Consider the following 21771-nt stretch of genomic DNA (forward strand, 5'->3'; position numbering starts at 1 on the left):
ATGATATAGCAAGCTTTTCTTCTGTTGCATTGTCAGTGGAGAAATCAGTTACCTGTGAGTCTATTTTCCAAAAGTGCTGTGCAGTTGGGTGGTTGGCGGATGCTTTGGGAATTGAGCTGAGTTCTTGCGCGTAGTTAAATCCCCAAACACTGCTCTGTACTTTCAGACACAGCAGTGTGAAACCAAGCAAGGACCTGCAGTTTTCAAATGGTAATGTAGAGCTGCGATGTGCTTCCTGTTGGGTTGGATGACAGTGCTCATTTTTAACTTATCCTAAACACTTGGGAGGGACTTTACAGGGGATTCAGCGATCGCTCAGGTTTTCAGAAAACGTCTCTTTTGCTTTAATTTCAGGAAATATCTTCATATTTAATTTGGGTGAGGTTTTAATTGTCCTGAATAAATAATAAAATAAATAAATGAGACTCTCAGACCTTAATTGAAATGTGAAGAAAATGTCAATTATGGCTGTGCACTAAGAACGACACATAGTAATTGAATCTGCTCTCCTAACATTCTGTAAAGCCAATGAAGCAAAGAAATGAATCAAATAACAGAAGAGCATTTCATAAAATGTTGGCCTACATATCAAATATTTGTCTGAGGGCCTCAAAACACAGACATCCATCGAACCGTCGTTTAATGCAAGTTTATTTTCTGCTTAGCTCTGAGGGCGCTGACATACATGAAGCCGTCAGTGACCGAAGATCACGGAGAAGAGCATGCCAGCTTTTATTTTACCATCACAGCGTCTAGTATATGTTATCCCACATGCTTAAGTGCAGTTGACAGGTAAATCCCATGGCTGAGTATTTCTGCTGCTCTCACGCTTCCTTGTGAAAGTCTTTCTGTGTATGAGCGACCATCACATCCCTTGAGACCAGCAGACTGCAGCTCTTGCAGAATATAGAATCCAACTTAAACAACCGAGAATGCAATCTTGGCAAACAGAGGTTAGGCAGAGACAAAATAGAGAGCGTTGTCTTGGTAGCGACGCCTCAGTGTCTCCACAGCCAGGCCCTTAGAAAAGCACCATTCTCTGTATTTACTCTGCAGTCAACACTAATCAAATGTGGGAGGGAACTTATGTTTTAAATGCATCTTTACAAGGCAAACATTCTTTCATTCTTTAATAAGCGTGAGTTTTTCTTCCAATAAAATGTGACAGGCACATTTAATGATAAACGGATCTGCCAATAGCCCAGTTTTTTAAAGCAATGCAGGACTTAAGCAGAATTTCATCCAAAGGTTTCTTGAACTACCTTTCAGTCGTCTGCTGCCAGGATAGATTTTAACAGAACTCGCCTGCCTCGGATGATGGAGCAAAATATCACGGTGGTAGATATTACAAGGAAGCCAAGAGAGGGAAGCTCATGCACAGAGCAAACAGAGGCTTTATCAAGCAGAGGCTTTAAATTTCATCAAGGTCTGAAAAGAAGCCTGTTTAAATCACCAGCTCTGGTATATTTTCATGCAAAAAATGAACTAGTTTTCTCCCAATGAATAAATGCTCAGTAGCAACACTGACATTGGGATTATTAGGTGATTGACAGAAAAATCCTGATAAATTTCTGGGGAAAGTTTCTAGGGAAAAATAAACTGGTCAGACAAAACAAGATCTGATGAAAAGTTTCTTCTTAGATTTTATTTTACTAACAACTGATTCATTAAACACAGAAATAGTTTTTATATAAATTAACCAATTCATTAATTTATCATGAGTAAACTTTTCAATTAAAAACATGTCCATGCAGAGTAGGGGAGTAACAAGAAAAGACTTTTCAAATAACTTTTAAGGATAAAGTGGGACTTGTTTTACTTGACTGCCTTAAATTGATATGGTTAATTAGGGAAATAAATTAGTAAACTCTTTCATTCAAATGCACAATTACCACTAAGAAAGCCTTAAAACAAATACACTCCTCTAAAAGAGTCACTTCTCAGTTACACATTCTCAGATTAAAGTTTCACCAAGATGGAACCGTTATGCTGTTATTTTATATTATATTACAATCTTAATGGGTTTATGCATTTCCCAGAAGTCAGTTTGTACACGCGTGCAAAGGTCCTTCACGCTGCGATTCCCAAAAAAAACATGATGAAATCTTTGGTCATCAACCCAAAACAGTAGCTCTTAGATTTGATTGCAACATCTCGAGCAAATGCAATTAAGTGATTTGAAAACTAAAGACGGACTGCGTTCACTTCACAAAATCCCGCTATGTGACCGTGACATATATTCACAAACCAACCGATCAGAAGGCAGCATGGAGCATCCATCTGACAAGGTGCAGCATGCAATGACTTTGAGAGATTACAGACACTTTGATGTCAGAGCTAACAGAGCTCAACAGATCTAACAGAAAGAAATCAGACTGTGATACAGGATGTGTCATCCTCAGATGCACCATCAATTATTACAACTATTAAATTAGACTTTTTGACTACTACTTCCATTTTGGAGTCACATATCAATGTAGTCTGACACACACATTCTCAGACAGGAAATGTGTGTGCGTTGCTGTCTCCTCCGTCAAGCTCATTACCTGCCAGAAGTGGGATAAAGGTGAACTGTGTGGGTGAGCCTCGAGTATGTCCCCCTAATAAGTGCTAAAGCAGCATGGTGGGCAGTGGGGGAGAAACTCGGTGATAATTGAGAGCATAATGGTCACTTACACCCTCTGTGTTAAATATAGGCGGGCACATCCTGGGAGTCCACAGTGAGGAGTGTGTTGCATGACAGGCTTCTGCAACACACTCCACGAGGGCTGTGTTTGAACAGGGGGAATTCCACTGAGGATGGGGAAGATGGAAAAATCTTGTCGGATTACTATCTTACATTTACTGGTATGGATGTGGTGTCGAGCACAAAAACAAGGCTGCATTACAAGTCAGAAAAAGTATGGTAACTGTACCTGCCAGAATTTTCCCATCTTTCCCATAATCGGTAGAACGTCGCTGCAATCCAGAACTTCAAATGTCCAGTAAAGCCTCTGATTAACTATAGCTGCTTTCAGACAATCACTGAAACCTTAAACTTCCAGAAGGGGCTGTATGTGAGAACCAGAATTAAGACGGAAAATAGTGTTTCTACCATACGTCACACACAAAACTGAAAAAAGAAGAATACAAATATCTCAGGATGAAAAGGACACGTGAAACATGCTGACATGTCAACGTGGAGATTAAAAATCTTTAACAATAAGGTCTGATGCTTAATGTACGTTTCTGTATCTTACACATTATTACCAAAGATTATCTTCAGTCACATTATTAAAACTGAAGTAACTGACACAAAACTGGGACAATATCAATATCCTGCCATGTGTTAAGTATAATGGAAGGTCAGGCAGGGTGCACACACAAGCAGAGAAGGGGGGAAATAAATAATCCTGATCTCAATTAATATTTAAACTTAACATTACACGAGGCATCTAAACAAGTATCGGTGGAAATGCTGACAGCTGCCGTGAGAAACAACACTTGTGGAAACCAAATGATGATAAAATGTCATATAAACCTCATGCAAAGGCCATGGGAACACATCTCAACTGAATAATCAATGTAACAATATAATAAGCTTATTAATAAGTGACATCTTGCACACCAGGAGCTGAATGGAGCATGAAGGGAGAAACTCTTGAATAAACAATCTAAGAGAAGGGAGAAAATTGGGTGTACACAGGTTTGTCATTGAGTTTTTTGCAGAAATTTAAGCAAGTTATAAAACTGTTAATTTGCAAATGCCCTCCGTCTCTAAACAACAATAGCGATATCATGTATGCTACAGTGGCCCTGAGAGCTAACTTCACTGCAACTTGCAAAAAACATGGAGAGAGAAAAATAAGGAAAATTAAGAAAATATCTGACAATTTGACAACACGTGCACATACAGATCTACAACAAAACCAGACAAGTAAATAAATAAATGAGCTAAAATTACCTATTACACAATGGAATTACAGAGAATATATAAAAAGAGCCAAATACAGAAACAATCAAATCCTATCATGCCACAAATTAACCACCACTTTTAAAACAAAGATATTTACTGTGGCTGTCTCCTAGAAAAGCACAATGTCTTTGTTGTGTCAGTGAGAACGAGAGGTCAAAGCAAAGTTATTTATCTCTGCTGAGTTGGAAATTAACTCCTGCCTCCGAGCAGTTTGACCCAGTAAGAACCCTGCTACGCCACTGACCTCTCAGGCAACGTGTGTGGCAAAAATAGCATAAAAGAGGGTGTATGACTCCAGCAGATCAGCATCACATTGTTAATATGACAAACCCTCCTAGGAAAAATGAAATGGGAGAATCTTTCAGCCATTTAGCTGGCAGGGTAAAAGATTGTAAGAAGAAAACGTGGGTTTTTCAAATGACAAATGAGGGCGAGAACTCAAAAGACTGCTTATATTGAAAAGCCATGGGGCTAAAATCGGTAAATGTGATTCATTTTACAAGCAGTAATGATTCCTGTCTGCTTACCATTCCACACAGGGAATTATGTTACAGTGATTCGCATATACAGAATTAATTTGGGCAGCTTGTCCAAATAGATTTCTCCCAACAAGTTTCTCTTTCAAAACTCAGTGGAAATCCAGCTAAAATCACAGACTGATGTGTAGTCATTAGTGGACCAGTGTTTTCAATGGTTTATCGCCCTCAACACTAACACTAATAAAATGTGAAAGTGAGGGAATCTGATGCACTGGTAAATCTATACAAGTGCAAAAACTGTAGCTCCAAAATAAGCAATAGAGCTTCAGCCATAATGAATTGAATAGAAAGCAACATCTACAATATTTAAACCTTTTTCTAATATTCACAATAAGATATCTACTCCTCTTTAATTTACATAATTGAAATGGGTGTAAATCAGCATACGTTGTATGTTGTACTCATGCAATATTAATTAAAGATATGTAAAATATTATAAAATCTTAACAGCATTTCCTGGTTTAAAAAAACAAATACCTGGAAATATATTCCAAATGAGTATTAAAATTAAACTAAATCTCTGCACATTCTGCTCGACAGATTTAAGAGAAGTTGGACTTAGCTACAGGATTTCTTTCCCCATTTTTACTGCTCTCTTTCAACAGCTATTGGTGTTGCTGTGACTTCTTATTCTTGAAAGGTGGTTCAGGACCACAACCACTGCAAATGGTACCTGCTTAGAAAAGCACCAAATATATCTAGAGAGCCAATTTCAGGCAATTTGTTGCTAATATGCACATGGTCCCACAGACCCAGCTTGATGTGGTACAAAATAAGCCCTTTAATGCGTTCTTCAGTTAAAATAACCTGAAAAACATTTTTGCAGCTTTAGCTATTGGTGTCTTGGCATTCGCTTTCAATTTTCTGGGCTCGGAATAAAACCTGTTTGTAGAGAATCTGCAAGAATGTTGTTCGATATTGCAAATACATTATGACTTGCGATAAATAAAAAATTTAGCATGCATAGTCGATTATTCTCTTCCCCAGCCACAGTGTGGCTGACCTCCGAGTCACCTTCAAATAAAGACCACTTATCCTGAAGGTAGCTGACAGCTTGCTGGGGCTTCATCTGAGTGTCTGAATGCACACAGACTGCCTCAACAACAAGCATAACACTTATTGATTCTAACTATTAAAAAAAATCTATAAGAGGATTCAAAAATAAAATGTTTCTAGAGCATCAACAAAAATGTTTACAGCCGCAAAGTCACAACAGTATATGAACTAAAAAATATCCCAATGGAAATAAGCATATAGAGTCAATAAACTTAACATCCCTGTCATCAAAACACTATTCCAAGGTGAATGAAGAACAAAGAAATCTGTCACCTCTGATCTCCTCCCTCTGCTGCTGACGAGGCCCTGACGATGCTACAGAGGAGCTTAACGTTTGCAAAAAAATTACAAATTGAAAGATATAAAAATGATTTAAGATAAACAAATTGTATTTCAGGCAGTCTTTTGCGATGCGTTTACTGCACACGTTCATACCTCTTTCACAGTATCTGCTGGGACTCACCTGGAAAGCTAATCGTTATAGAGAAATCAACACTACAGGGCTAATTGGGCTCACACCTCATACCCATGTCTACAATCCAAAGAAAACAAGAAGCAAAGATTGAATGTGACATGCGAGAGTGTGCATCTTTTAGTAACCAGCAGAGGGAAAAGGGCAGCTCTACAGATACAACACTGCTTCTCATCTCAACTTCAGGTCTGAGCAAATAATTCACAACACTGGATGGTTGCATGCAGAATAATGAAGTAGATTCACTGTTAACCACCATCCTTTTACATTTTTAACCACCTATTCTACTGAACTACAGCGTGCAGGATCTCAGGTCTCGTTTGGTCACGGAAAATATTTACTCTTTTCTTTTTCAGGAGATTATCTACAGGAGCTGAAAACCACTTCAAAGCTACTGATTCACACATGTCAGTCAAACAATCAGTATATATCCCCCCCAGCCCTCAATTACATAGTACAAACTCTTATCAGCTTACAACACCTTGGATTTATATTTAATGCCCTCTAGTGCTTTGTTATAAAACAAGTATCCACAGGTTCAGGGAATTTTAACGCTTTGAAAACAATGAAATCAAAAACATGTTTTACACGTACAGAAAATAAAGATTTATCATATTATGATTCGAATGTATTTGTGTGTTTTAAACCTTAGGGCTTAAAAATATCCAGAAAATTGGGGACTGGACATTTTCTGGTGTTTGCTGAAGAACGCAGCAGGACATTGTCTGATGAGGAGTGGCTTCTGGGTAGAGCAGGACGCAGGACGTGACGTATAAATTCTGCTACGGCAATAACAGCAGCATCCATGCTTATTGTCTAAAGCTCTCAAATATCTTGATATCTCCCGTTGACAACTTGTTCTGCGTCTTAAACATGTTTGAAACGTATTCTTTCATCACCTGATATTTGCATTCTTTTTCTTTGTTGTTTCTCGTGTTATTAACGCCATCAATCCCCATCCACTCGCTTCCTATGAATTTCCCAGACGTCTCCTTGCTTTACTCTCACATGAGCTCACTCTGATGTTCAAGTTCCAGAGAGATGTCTGGAGCAAATAACTCTAACATTTGCATTCTTACATTCAACCTTAGGAAAAATGTAGAGTCTGAAAAGTAGGAGGAGTAGAAGTGCAACAACTCAACACGCAATGTAATGATTTGGAAGTATTGTAAAGTAAGTACATATATGGCACGTACTGCATAAGCAGCCACACTTTGTGTAGACAATCTACCCTCACCAGAATAAATTTAACGGTTTACGAAGCTGTGAAACAACCAAGAAATTGCCCGACACCCTTCATTTCCTGATTTGGTTGCTGGTGCCTTTGTGCATACACTGTATGTTGGTGTCTATGGTTGGGGTTCTCTCTCTCTCTCTCTCTCTCAGACTCTGAATCAGCAGGTCCCTTCGGTAAACAAGGCAGAGTGATTGTTGGATTTGCATATTCCTGAATAAATTATATTGCATTTCTGCGATAAGCAGTAGACTACTGTTTGGTAGCTTTTCCTCCATCTTTCTCTGCCTCCGCTCTTTCTTTTTCTACACTATTCACACACGCTGCCACGAATTAACCCTGATCATGAGGGACCACGGCGAGAGAGAAAGTGCTGCTCAAAATTCATGTTTTCAGCGGTAGGAAAAAAACATGCTATTGGCCCCTGGTGGGGCCCGGACTGCCAACTACGTGGATGGTTAATCAGGCCTGATAATGATGCATGCGTATGTCCGCCACCAAGGACAAGGATGGCAGCCACGCTCTGCGAGAGATGGGGGGTGGGGTAGAGAGCCTGGGAGGAGAGGAGGTGGAGATTAAAGAGACTGAAGCTACAGAGAAGCAAGAAAATAGTTAAATAGATGGAGGTGGAGAGGAGAAATGGGGAGATAAGTGGGGGAGGAGAGGACAGGAAAGGAAACAAGAGGATCGGAGAGGAGAGTACTCACAAAATGAATCTATGTAGGAATGAAAACGCTGTTTGATCCCATGGATGAGGTTATTCAACGTGGGTGCAAATTACAATTTTGTGTATGTGTGTACATGTGTGCAGCCAGGCAGGCATATGGACATGCGTGCATATTCACATCAGTGTCTCTAATGCAGCTGGGGGATGTGGATCTTAATATGAACACAGCTACAGACTTTAGCCCTGTTTTAATTACCTGGCGTGCTAAAGAAGCGACCAGGAGAAGAAAAAAAACTCCATTATGGCCGCATGTAGGCCTCAGCCTCTTCTCAGTCAGATCAGCTGATGACTGCTTTTTTCCCTCTACCCCCTTATTCCCCTCACTTCCTTCTGAGAATTGGGCTGGTGGTATTTTGGCTGTGAAAAGGAAACCATCGGACGGCAGGGGCATGAATATTCCAAATGACTAATGTTGCACATGCTTATTTTTGACATATCTGGCTTCCGCAGGGAAATAAAACACTTCTAATGCAGGGGGACCATCTGTTATCTGTTGCTGGTGTTTCAGAGCAGGCGGGCTCAGAGCGCGCACACACTCTGGCTTGCACGCAGGGAAAATACACACAGGCACACAGAGAAGCACACATGCACACGCGCGCAGGCAGACAGGTCGACGCGTTCTTGCACAGCGGGAGGCGAACGTACACAGCGAGACACATGCACACACACATGTACCAACAGCAGAATCCGCTGGGAGCATGCACAACAGACAGGCTCTAAACTCCTATACAAATTGAACACTCCCTCTTTTTTTTATAATTTAGTGTGTTTGTCAAATGTGCTGTAAATCTCAAGCTGTAGGGTGACAGGGAATGCACGCACTTTTTTTATGCTAGCCATAAATACCTGGGCCTGTCTCTCTGCAGCAGCTGGAGCACGATAATATGCTGGTGGTGTGAAAGGGGAATAAACTAGCTGCATCACCTTGAACACAAAACGTGAGACAAACAAACAGGCCCCCTGCATCAGCCACACATCTACACTAAAGTGCATTCTCACTTTTTGTGGATTTGTGTGGAGCTACGTCCAAAGGAATAGGTGCTGGAGGTATGGTAAACAAAGCTCTCTTTGGATAATCTGTGATTTTCCTCACAACAGCCAAGCTTCTAGGTACGCAGGGATATCTGGATTCAATAGGATGTTTTGGAAAGCTAAATTTGCTGAAGAATTCCCTTTCAACTCCCATAGCTGAACATTTCCGAGGTACAAATTACATTTTAGAAAACAATCTCGGGTATATCAAATATCCCTGTAAGGTCCGGATTTCTCTATTTTACTTGTAAACACAGCTATTTTTAGACCTGTGCTCTTGCAGCAAAACACAATGTGTGTTTCCGTGAGGTCTAATAAATGCGATGAACGTGCTTCCTTCCTTAAAAATCATTCCCAAAACCAATTTTTGGAAGAATTTGAATTAATTTATTCTTACATTTTTTCTTGTCCCTTGATTTACACAGAATCCAGCCATATGAATGACGGAGAAGCAATTTTATTTAATTAGTTATAATCCTACAATCATCCTTTCGGTATGTGTTTAATCCTCTGTGTTTAATTTAAAGGAAGCAGTGCAGTTCTCTAAACGTGGTGCAACACATGGGCTCTATTAGATCCATTGTGGATCCCTTAATGAAACTGAGCCTCTAAGCTCCTGTTTTGATAAATTTGAAATTATTACTGAGTATTAGGGCCATGTGAAAATCTGAGATTACGAGAATAATACTATAGTCATACTATTGCAAAAATAAACTCATAATTTAAGGCGAGGCGTCATTTTAGAAGATTAGCTTGTTGTCTGTGTTAAAATACATTTTGGTATAATTTGTATATTTAATTATGACCTTATTCTCATAATATTACAAATGTATGCTTATAATATTACAACTTTCTTCATTCCAGTTTTATACTGGCAATATTTTTCAAAAAAACATTTTTTGATTTTAATCTCATATATTACAACTTTGTTCTTTACGTTTTTCCTTCATTATTTTATTCTCGTAATATTTCTTGTAGTATTGCAACTTTCTTTTTTAAGTATTTATCCTCATAACATTTCTTGTAATATTACTACTTTTTCCTTTACAACTTCATATCCCGTAATATTACTCCTTTATTCTTGCAATATTATGACATTCTTCTCGAAATCTCGAAAAATAAATTAGCACGTTGCACAAATAATGTAACTTGACATAATGTCCACAGTATGACAAGCACAAAATAGAGGAGGGGGTTTAGGTAGACTCATAAGATCAGTGTAGGTAGAGATGACGGTGGCAGGGTTTAATAACTTACCTCTGTCAGAAGCCTTTACGTGAGGATCCTCACCCGCAATACTGTCTGGTGCACTGTGTGTGTTTTTGATCTACAAGCGCATAATGGAAACAGAGAGGGAGAGAAAACAAGGTCAAAGATCTATACACTTATAAGGCCTTGGGTACTGCCTGCATTAATGTACATGGTGACAACACAAGTGTGTGTGTGAGACCAAGAAAGTGATTTTAAAAAGATCATTTCAGCTCAATCTATGACTCTAATATGCACCTCCCAGAAGACGCTATGTGCTTGATGTTGCAAAATACAAGGCTCCTTTTTTTCTGTGCTCGAGGAGGCTCCCAGGAGCCTTTGAAAGACAGTTTAATGATGAAAGACAACATGCCTGGATGCTAGTGTTCTGTTTTAGGTCACAAGGGAAAAACCGGCAGAGCCAAAACAATTTTAGGTCTTTAATTTTCCTTTTTAAAAATGCGCCACTTTCATTTAGAAAGATCCAAATCACACCGTGGATCCTCACCTTGTGGAAGTAATAAAAAAATAAATCACTAAATCCCTCCAAGAGTAAATATTGCTGATTGCTATGCTGTAGTGATAAAATATTGATATATGAAATATCATAATATTGACATTTATCTGTAGCTGGGAATCTACCTGAGGTGAGAAAAATGTGTGTTATTATATTTGTGCTATATCCTGTTGTTGATGCTTATAGGCATTCTTCTTTTTAAAAGAGAACAGTAAAAACATTGTGCAGAACATCCTTTCTTCCCGTGTCATTCATGATGCTGAGGAGGACTAAATGTGACAAGTTTGCCACATATGGGGCAGAGGAAATATGGGTCTGATTTGATGACTTGTCTCATGCTGTCATTTTCTTCCAACAATGGAAACCAGACTGTAAACTCCACTGTGCAAGTGAGAGGTGTTGCCAAATGCGTTGTGACTCACCACCTCAGAGGAAAACAAAAACCAGCTTAAGATCAGTGTGACATCGCATGCAGTGTTTGCAACACTTGGAGAGACTGGACTGAATACAGCTGTGAAGAATGTCATGTAAAAATGAAAACCCTTAAAGCTCTAGCATACAACTTTCTTTTTTCCTTTTTGAAGACGAAATTAGCTCGAAATATGTGAACAGGTCTCGTCCTTCTAACCAATCAGAAAAGGCCAAAGTCTGGAGTGGGAGCTCCCAGCTGTCAATCAATATATATAAAGCTCCTCTGGTCGACTGCTCCACTCACAATAAGTTAATATTAGCTGCTGGAAGACGTCACTATGGCTCACTCACACGTTAGCCAGCTCCCGACTCCTGCATCAGCTGAGACAGAAGAGCAGGGCGAGTATGAAGGTGAAGGGTGGTCTCCATCCGAGCCTCACACTTGGGCTAACTTAATTTTTTTTTAAAGTCGAAGAGAAAAACTCCCTCTTAGAGTCACATGACTGCCAACTGATGCCGCTCTGTGTTTTTCATAGTTTTCACCATCGTCGAAACACAATGGAAATAGGTTGTCTCTCTTAATATGAAGGAAATCTACGTACCAGTACCTGTAAGGCTCATGAGTTAGCATGTTTTACCCTGACACACTGTGGTCATTTCTCTATTTGCTGCAAATGCACAAATCACATTTTTTTACTGAGCAAAACAATAACTTCAGTTAGTACAAGTCAAATATGCTTTAACTGCCAAAATGCAAAATATTTAGGAGTCAAATTATTTTCTTTCTATTTCTGTGTACTTTACCCTTGTATTTCAATGCACACCATTTCATTCAAATAAAGTAGAAAAATAAAGCTTGCAAGGTCTCAACTGTTAGAAAGCAAACATGCTGGATGCTAATGTGACAGAGTTTATTCCAAATACCATTGACTCCTGTCACATAATTGTCTGCAAAACATTGCTCCTTTGGGAGAGGGGTGAAAACTCCAGCAGGCAAACATAAATATGGATTAATTTCGCTGATCCTGAAAATGTCACTTGCTGTGACTAGTCTCACAGAATATGTGAAATATACAGCTGTTTTTTTAACTCTGGTCTTCGTTGCCCATACAAATTCAGGTAATACTAAATAAGAGGGTAGGTACAAATAACTGAAGTATCCTTATGATGATTGTCCATGCTCACCTAGCCACAGTAGCCTCAAGAAGATAAGTCGCCTGCATGTGTTGATGCACTGCGAGAGGTGAAAATAATGGAGGAATCACTTGAAGCTCAGTCCTCTCAGTCTACCTATCCTCATCATTCTCCAGTTCTTGTTTGTGTCGGAGAACGAGACACCGGCAGAGTAAAGCCTTCGAGCAGCCTTGTACGCTGCTCCCAGGAATCAGCCGGCGCAAAAAAAAAAGAAAACAGAGGCTTGCTCTTGAAAAACTGTCTGCCTTTGAAGGATCTTTATTCTCCGTCCCCCAGCTGCTGGGGATGTGTGTAACTACTTAGGCATACAATGGGTACACCGCAGGTATTTGTCCACCGAGAGCCGGGCCTAGCAAATGAAAGCGGGACACACCAGCCCAGGAAGCGCCTAATTAATTGACAAGCATATATTTCTGAATTTATAATCATCAAACAGACTTCATGTTGTTCCACCACCACCATTCGCGCCAGCTCATCTTCCCAGGCGACTAACTTAAGAGACTTATCTTATAAATACAGCCCTAATCAAAATAAATGACTAAAAGCTCCAAGGGAGTTGAAGGCTATACACATTTACATCAGAGGAACTGATGCAATTTAAATAGCCGCCTGTGCACCGACTTCAGGTTCAAACCACAGAGAATCCTAACTTATGTAATACTTTCAGTGGGGGGTTTTTCGGCTGCTTTGGTTGGCAGACCTATATTCATGACAGCCAAGTAGGAGAGACACGGCCTCCTTCAATGTGTGCTCTGTTGAATTCCCTCAGCTGAGTGCTGGGTTGGTGAGCGTGTCATATTTTACAGAGTATTATTTTAATATTTAATATGTCACATGCTTTTAGTCTGTTTGAATGCACGTCACATGTGCGTCATCTTCTTTGTACATATGTTAACTGCTCCATATTCTCCCCATTATTCTTTATATTCCTTGTGAAAGTGGGTTTTCTCTGTTTCTTTCTGACATAAACATGTTACAATAAATATCCTAGACTGAATATTTCTATGGTGTTGAACAAGACTTCTGACTGCTGCCATATAATTACATTGGAATATAATTTTGGTGTACTTTAATATGTACTAGTGCAGTGCGCATTCTAAACCTGCCTGTTTGGAATGGGTTGTTTACTTGGCCTCAATCAATCAATCAAATTTTATTTCTATAGCCCATATTCTCATGCAGGAGTTTAATAATGTCGAATGTATTGCCTGTCCAAATCTCACCAAATTCAACAGTGCACTTTCTTGAGCCCTGAACAACACACATGCCGAGTGTGAAACTGAAAAGCTAACGGTTCTCGAGATATGTGAGCCAAATATAGACAGACAGACCAATAACAAATAAATAGATGTGAAAATGTCAGCCAGTGGCTAACAGGTGCTGTTTTAGATTGATTGGTGATTGTCAGACGTTTAAATTCATTCCAAGTTTTGATGACAGCCACAAAGCTCTATACAACAGATGGCTCAGACTGTGGAGCCCCATCTCTTTGTGTATTGAAGTCAAACAGGTCTCCGTCAATTCAGCGAAGCTTGTGCAGCAACTTCACACCCGAGCTTCAGCTGCACTAAAGTCACATTAAGGGTTCATGTGGAGACTTCAGTGTTCACAGCATGACCGCTACCTCTGCACAGGCACAGAGTGTAATGGCAGAGGTGGCAGGAGCACAATGTTTGCAGAGACTCCAGAACCTCGTCTGCCTCGTGACACTGTTGCTAATGCAAACTGAACTTGACTGTGACATTTGTGGAAACCTTTGCAGAGTTTAAAACTTTTGGACGGGAGTGGAGGGTCGATGCGGTCCCTGAGTAGACTTTCAACGGAGCTCAGCATTCAGCACACAGAGACCTCGTAGCTGAATGGTAAAAAGGGGTTGTGCTGGTACCTTCTAAAGCAAAGACTTATGACTATTCCAAGAACGACTAATGAGCATTGTCTGATTTGAACCAGGGGACTAAAGTTACTTGGTTTAATTCTTAAAGGGGGAAAAAACACAGCAAAATCTACTTGAGCTCAACAAATGACACACCAATCACAGAAATGCCATCAAAACGAACACATTTTATATGTTTGGAGCATAAGAACTGAGGACTGATGATTTCTAGAACTAAAGAGACTTCCCATAATGCACTCATCATATGCAGTAGGTTAAAAAGGTGCATTCCTTTATGAAAAATAAACTGTAGTAGTAGACTGCATTTTCCCCTATTTAAATATAGCCACGTTTGAGAATGTAATGCTGGAAGCGTTTGGATGAAGGCAGCACAAGGCATTGTGCGGGGGTGCAGGTGTGCACACGAGCCAAGGCGTGCGTGTGCTCTGCAAGAGGTAAAATAATGACAGACAAGAACGGATGGCTGGTGACGCGGTGGCAAGGAAAGGCGCCACATATTGTCGGGCCTCAGGCTGGGCAGCTGTGAGAAACTTCTTCTCTCATCCCACCACCCCTCCCCACACACCCCCACCCCCACCCCGCTCTGCGGCACTGTTCAAACAGAGGACAGAAACGCCCTGAGTGATTTTCCTCTTCCCGATCTCGTACGTGGCTGCTGGCACTTTCCTCTTCTGTGTCTCCAGCTCGCAGCGAGATGAAGAGTGACGGCGTGAGTCATGGTGTTTTTTTTAACGAGCGAATCTTTTGATTAATTTTAATGGCACTTCCTACCGAAAGCTTCCACTCTGAGATGCTCATGTCTATTATTACATGTTATGTCGGTTAACTTTCATGCATGAGCTGAGATAATGTTTGATGATATAAAAGATTAACTGCAGCTGCACATGTGGCACCTTTGATTGTATGAGAAAACCACATTTAAACAACATATATACAGACGAACGTTTCTAAAAGTAGGTGTTTTTCAAGCATCACTTGAGTGTTAAACCTACTGTCAGTAAAGCCATGAACATATGGCATATTTATATGACTTAGCTGGATGAAAACCCACAGCTTTATGAAAATGAAGGACACACACGCACAAAGCATCCTTCGTACATCACTGGCACCCCCTACTGCAACCTGGGACGCCAGTTCAGACAAGAGTGAGAGCCAATTAAACTTGTTTAATCTTGCAATTCTCCATATTGGATGGAGGAAAAAAATGGCAGCTTGCGTGTTGCCGTCACACTTTCAGGTCGTGCCAGTTGGCTCCCCCAACGTGTGACAGCCGAGCGATCCAGACAGAGCAGGAACAAGAAAGTGAAAGAGCAGAAGGGGAGAACATGGCAGCCGAGGACTACCACTTCCACATCAAACGAATGTTGTCACAACAGAGCAACAGAGCCGCCCCTGTTAACTGTGACATCATGCAGCTGCTCGTCACACTGAGCAAAGCAAGGCGGAAACCTACTGTAAGTCAAGCAAGCACGTTGTTTATTGAATAAGAGAGCAGCGAGAAGGGAGAGAGCGGCGGCGGCGGCGGCAAAGCGCGCATAGAGTAGTGGTGTCAAATCTTTGTAAGTAGCATGGAAATGCAGCATTTTTTCATCCCTCCATGAAATTGAATGTTGGGGAGGGAAATGAAGTGTGCCCTTCAATAACAGTAAAGGCAATCATTGAGGCTTGCATTTGAGAAATACGATACTAAAAGGCTGGCGCCTGCGTTTGGGTAGCGCTCAAAGAAACAGCAAAAGTGATTACTTAGTGGTATTATTTAATGGTTGATGCAGCACATTTCTGTACATGTGCAGCTAAATGAAAGGGAAGGCTGAGGTAAGCTTAAAAAGGTAAAATCACTCTAATGAAAATTAACGGAATGAAAAAACACAGAGAACACTTCCCTTTTGTGAATTAAATAATTCACTCATTAATGTAAATATAAAAGTTGGCACCAAAAGCTGTGGTTAAAGTTTTCTGTACGATCTTAAAAGCGTGTAATCGTTTCATTAAGTGCTATGAATGTTGCAGTCTGTGCTAAAGCAGATTTGTATCCATATGTTGGCATTTTAACTAAGAGGATCAGATGGATCGGCAGAAGTTCTGTAGTCATACTGGAATGTAAAAAGAAAAAGCTAAATCATGGGTGGCCAGACTCTCAGGTGAAAGGGACTGTGTCTGTGACAGAAGGAAAACAGGAGGGGAAAAGGAGTGGGAGTGTCAGGACAACAGACCCCAAAAATATAAAGGCTGTCACCTAGCGGCCGATGGCATATAGTCCTGTCAGTCGTCATCCGGTGCCACTCTCAATGCTTGATACAGAGAAACTGAGGCAATGTACCCCATGAAATATTCACCAAAGTTGTCTTAAGACGGATTGTAGAGAGGTGGGAGGGGGAAAAAAGTGCTGCGATAGACAGACAGAGAGTCCCCCAAATGCTCCTCATGTCTGGTTTGCTTAGGCTCCTGCACCTGCTGTGGGGTAGGAACAAGGATGAGTGGGGGGGATGGGTGCACATTGAAACAGAGGCAATGTAGCTCAATGAAATATTCACCAAAGTTGTCTTCACTTAAAAAAAAAAAGGATTGGACAGAGGTGGGAGAGCAGAAACGCTGCGATGGAGGGAGGGAGAGTCCCCCAAATGCTCTTGATGTCAGGTTTGCTTAGGCTTGTGTACATGACAGGGGGGGCAGCAGGGGGTCCATTAAATGTCCGCACAAATGTTCCAAGAACAGCAGATCAGTCTCCACAACAAAAGCTCCAGACCCCAAAAACCCTTCCACTAATTCTACTGTTCTCTCTAAAATCCTAAAGCATGATCAGGCTCCTGTTGACAATTGTAGTATTTGTATTTCCAAGTAATTTTAAATGAATAGAAAATGTCTTCATTTTCCATTGTTGACACTCGATGCGAATGCAGCATATGTAGTTAAAGCCGTTATTAAGGATAAATAACACCCAGAACTCATTATTTTTAACCAGGTCACACTTTAACTGGACTACTGTATATTTACTGTAATTTTAACCAATGGTATCTCCTATACCATAAACTGTATATTAAGATGTAAGAAGAAAGCACAAACTGAATACATATTTGTCAAAGATGTATTTTGTCATTAATGTAGGTGATGTAAGTGTTTATTTTTCTGAAAAAAATGGTTTTAATTAGTCCATTGATGCTATAAAACAGGGTAAAACATCATAATTGACAGCTGAGACTGACTCACAGCGATTTGGCCGGACCTCGATACTGCAGCACAGACGTCAAAAGAGCAAGATGGCAGCACAAAGGGAGAAGGTGGAGATGAATCATCCATCTTTATTTACAGACTCTACACCAATTTTGAACACTGAGGCCATGTTTACTATCTTTGGTGTTGATTGGAAAGTGGAAATAATTATGCCTCTGTTTTATAGTGAAATTCAAACCTCACACATATAAAGAATGGAAAAAAAGTCCCATCTCTCCAAATATCATTCACTCAAACCAAGGCCAGCATTGATCTGGCGACCCTCTGACAAGGCAAGGGAGGACAGGTTAAAGTCATATTAAAATGAGAGGAAAGACTGAATAATTAGCTCCTAATTAGGCTGATGAGAGATGTGGTGATTCATTAGCAGTCATTGTATTCGTGATGGCCTGTGTTGCCAGGATGTGTGTTATGTAAGCATAGTGCAGAGTGTGGAATGCAAAAGCTGCCATTAGCCGCCGTAGCTACCGTGCGAGGCTTTGACACGACAAAATTAGATGGATAGCTTTTGCATCTGAGAGTCTTAATGTGACACATCCTATAATACACCGCTTTCCTGGTCAGCTTTGATTTAGGCATAAAAAAAAAAAACGTTAAAGAATGGTGTCACACGCAAATGAACTGCGCATTCGATCAGAGCGTAACGGATATGAAAGAGATGCTTGATCAGGCCGTGAAGAGCAAGAAACCAAGAGGTGTGGAAACTCAAAAGCTTACATGAGTGGCTTTTGACTCCTTGAGACTAAGTGTCATACTGACGTTTAGGTGTCATACAGACGCTCACAGCTTCCAGACACTTTTCACAGTCTGGTTTGTGCTTGTGCATATAAAGATGGATACTGAAATTGACAAACTATTCAAAATGTGAATAAAAGCAGCATAAAATTCAGTCGAACTTTGCTTTTCACATGGAAATTCTTATATATTAACTCAGCTGAATTAAAGTGTTTTTCAACACGGTGCTGTGTTCAGACCTTTACACTGTATAAGAATGTTGAGTGCACTCAACAACAACAAGCACTGTGGTCAAACACAAAAGTTATTGTGTGCTACAAATGGTCAAAAGAGCATTTCAGCTCCATAGCGAAGGCCATAAATATATAACATGATTCTTATAAAGGGCTGTGTTCAGGTTAGAAGGTTCTCAGACAATGAACACCTGTGTACTCTCAAGGGTTATTTTGGAGACTCAAAAGATAGGCAAGACATTTTTCATGTTATTTCACTTCCTTTGTTTGGTTTGCTTTTATTTGAGTTATTGAAACTATCTGGTTTTTAATTCTTATATTACCTAAGGAAAACTAGCCACTTCTTTGTAGACACTAATAGGGATCTAAATCATGAAGAAAAATACTTTAAATATACATACTTTATACACTAAAACCTGCTCTACCATAATCCACATTGCAAGTATTTTAGATATATGCCACAGGTCCACACACAGATCCTGTTTATTCCATTTCTACAAACACACTGATTGTAATTTGGTGTTAATCTAAGTCTAACTAACTTTAGACTTTATTATATCTACACTAAATATGTTTATGTAGCATCATTGCACTGAAACAGGGAAAAAAAATGTTAAAATATGTTAGTAGTTACGAAAGAATATATAATGCCTTGAGGTTGTTCCACTGCTATAGCCCAGGTAGTTTTGGTGAAACAGGTCTGGTGATCGAGCCTGGTGCAATAATAGTACAAATAAAATGAGTCCATTTCAAATCCATGTGGATTTCAACGGTGTTTTCATAAAAAGACGGGGGACACAAGTTTTCCTTATAATTCACATTCTATGATGGAGCAACACCGAGATAAGGCAGGCGAATGGTGAAATCTAATCTGAACCCCAATGTTTTTTGTCTATGGAAATGGCTGGCGTCTTATCGGCAGAGTGGGTTATTTGAGCAGATTCTCGCTGTGGCTTAGCGAAGGGACTCAATCACTGCTGCCCGCCGATAGGCCTCACTTTCGTCCTTTTCCCTCTCTCATCTTTTTATCTGGAGGAGCGGAAATGAAAGGATGGTATCTCGCACTCTCTACGTTCCCGGTTCAGGAGATGGAGAGAGACGTGGACATTTTCTTTTAGGCCCTAGCAGTCAGATGAAAAACATGGGCTTTGTAAATCTGTACTCCGAATGAAATATGCCGACAGTTTAGGGACTCTAAATTAACTCGGATTCAAGAAAGGTATTATGCTGTAATTTGTGGTGAGGCTGTCATGGTGGGATACAACCATGAGATAAATCTATCCACATTCTGATGACTTGAGGAACATCAGTGTATAAAACCAAGTACAGCTACATTTACAACGCCAGAGTAAACAAGCTTTTGCACATTTCGGTTAAAGAAAAACAAATTTTCCACATTTTGTTTTTATCTCAGGTTTTTGTCCCTACATTGTTCCAGGAGGATATTACACAAAGGAAAATACAGCATTGGTTACGTCTCTCCCAGCATCTTAAGAGGGCAAATGGTGCATAAAGAAGAGCCTACGGCCATGCTAACCTCTCTTTAAGTTATAGTTACACAGGGGCAGAAAAGTACAGGGCAGAAAGTACAGCTGAGGTTAGTAATTTAATTGGTTTTGCAGATTTATGATAATTAACCAAAGTATAAGTAAAATGGCACAAGATGAATAGAACCACAAATTTAACCCTCACGTTGTTGCGACATTAAATATCAGGAATTACCAGATTGATTTTAATCACCTGGGGAAACAAAATTTCAAGGAAATTCCTCCAGAAGTTGTTGCGATACTTCAAAAATGACTAAAATGGTGGAGCAACAAATACGTTGGTATCTGTAGTACTAGTATAAAAGAATCTGCGAGAAATGACACCTGAGCTCATTCCTGGAGAAGCAAGTTCCAACATGTCAAAGATCTACAAATAGTCACTATTCTGTGTCACCAAGGTTCAGGCATCGAGTGAATATTTAACGTAGAGGCAATGAATTTTACTTTACCGGTAGGTATCTGGGGTAACTGGGACAAAATCCACGGAATAAAGGGAATGAAGTATGTGAATGAAGAATATAGTTGGCTAGAAAAATGAGGGGAAAGCAGATAAAGAAGCAGGTGGTGGAAATGAAGAATAATGTAGCTCACCTTGACACTGTCTCCTTTTGTCAGGATGTCCCAGAGTGTGTTTTGAAACTCGGTGAGATCCATGTGAGAGTCTCCTCCCAACAAAGCCTGAGGAAATAAAGAAAGATACTTGTTCCAAACCAAAGTAAAATATACATTGTTAATAAGCAGCAGAAAATAATCAATTGCTTTGTCAAATGGCATAGGGCTGAGTATTAGGGCCAGGTTGTTGGGGGAAAAAATCTGGGATTATGAGAAGAAAGTTGTGATTTAATGAGAAAAAATTTCATATCTCGAGGAAATTAACAAATAATGAGCAAGGAGAACCTGTGCTCGCCAGACTTCCACTCATTACAGATCCTAAATCTTGATTACCAGTCCCATTGTCCCTTGAGAAATTAGAAAAGCTCCTTCCCCCCCCAATGATAACATCGTAGTCGACCATTACCAAACATTTCCTCATCTGCAAAAGCAACAAGTGTGTCTTTTTTTTCAAAAATTACAATTTCATTTTCGCAATGTTACAACCCTTATTCTGAAAATATTCTGGCTTTACTTTTAATATGTAAAAACAAAAAGGTCTAAAAAACTGTTTGCCTTTATTCTCAAAATATTATAACTTTATTGACAAAAATAGGAATATAAATATTAATTTACACAGTAGTAGGTCTCTACTCTCGCCTTTATTCTTGTATTATTGCGAAGAAGAAGAAGACGCAGTAGGTGGCAGTAATGCACCTTGATGTTGGTTGCCACCCGCCAATAAGCCGAACAAAGAAGAAGAAAAGCGTATGTTATTTCTCCCTTTAAGTGGCCCTAATGCTTCATTGTACATATGACCAATGTGCAAATGGAGAATAAATCTAACTTGGGCCCAAAAACAGTGTAAAGCCTTTGTATCTTCACAGGCACTCAACATACAATGCCTTTTCTTCTCTTGTAAATTCTTTATACAACCTGATACATGACCTGAACAACAAGTGTGCAAGTCTGCTCAAAAGCACATGATATCTCAGGATGCACACAGGCTCACAATCTCACATCTATTGCTGAGTGCCTGCTGGCCCCACAGGTATGGACTTAGAAAAAGGGCATTACATAACTGATAATGAACTGTGCATCATCCATCTCCCATTCAGCTCACCTCGCAATAATCCCCGCTGCCATATCTGCTTA

At 40.0% G+C, this 21771-nt stretch overlaps 1 protein-coding gene across 11 annotated transcripts in view; it reads right to left on the reverse strand.

The window, feature by feature from the left end:
* The window catches only part of LOC109634699 (glucosidase 2 subunit beta-like), a 169574-nt gene that overhangs the window by 111743 nt on the left and 36060 nt on the right, over positions 1 to 21771 (reverse strand). For 9 of the 11 annotated variants that reach the window (XR_011239897.1, XR_011239898.1, XR_011239894.1 and 6 more), the window contains exons 9-11: positions 20617 to 20703; positions 10273 to 10342; positions 8830 to 8907 (exon numbers count right to left, since the gene is read on the reverse strand). Coding sequence is in view for 2 of the 11 variants with exons in the window: in XM_069518712.1 (XP_069374813.1) it covers positions 8830 to 8907; positions 10273 to 10342; positions 20617 to 20703 (235 nt within the window). In the remaining 9 variants the exon portion in view is untranslated. The remainder of the gene's footprint in view (positions 1 to 8829; positions 8908 to 10272; positions 10343 to 20616; positions 20704 to 21771) is intronic. The other 2 variants (XR_011239899.1, XM_020095387.2) reach the window with 1 other exon arrangement.

This window comes from Paralichthys olivaceus, chromosome 22, assembly GCF_024713975.1.
Source record: "Paralichthys olivaceus isolate ysfri-2021 chromosome 22, ASM2471397v2, whole genome shotgun sequence".
Lineage (NCBI taxonomy): Eukaryota > Metazoa > Chordata > Actinopteri > Pleuronectiformes > Paralichthyidae > Paralichthys > Paralichthys olivaceus.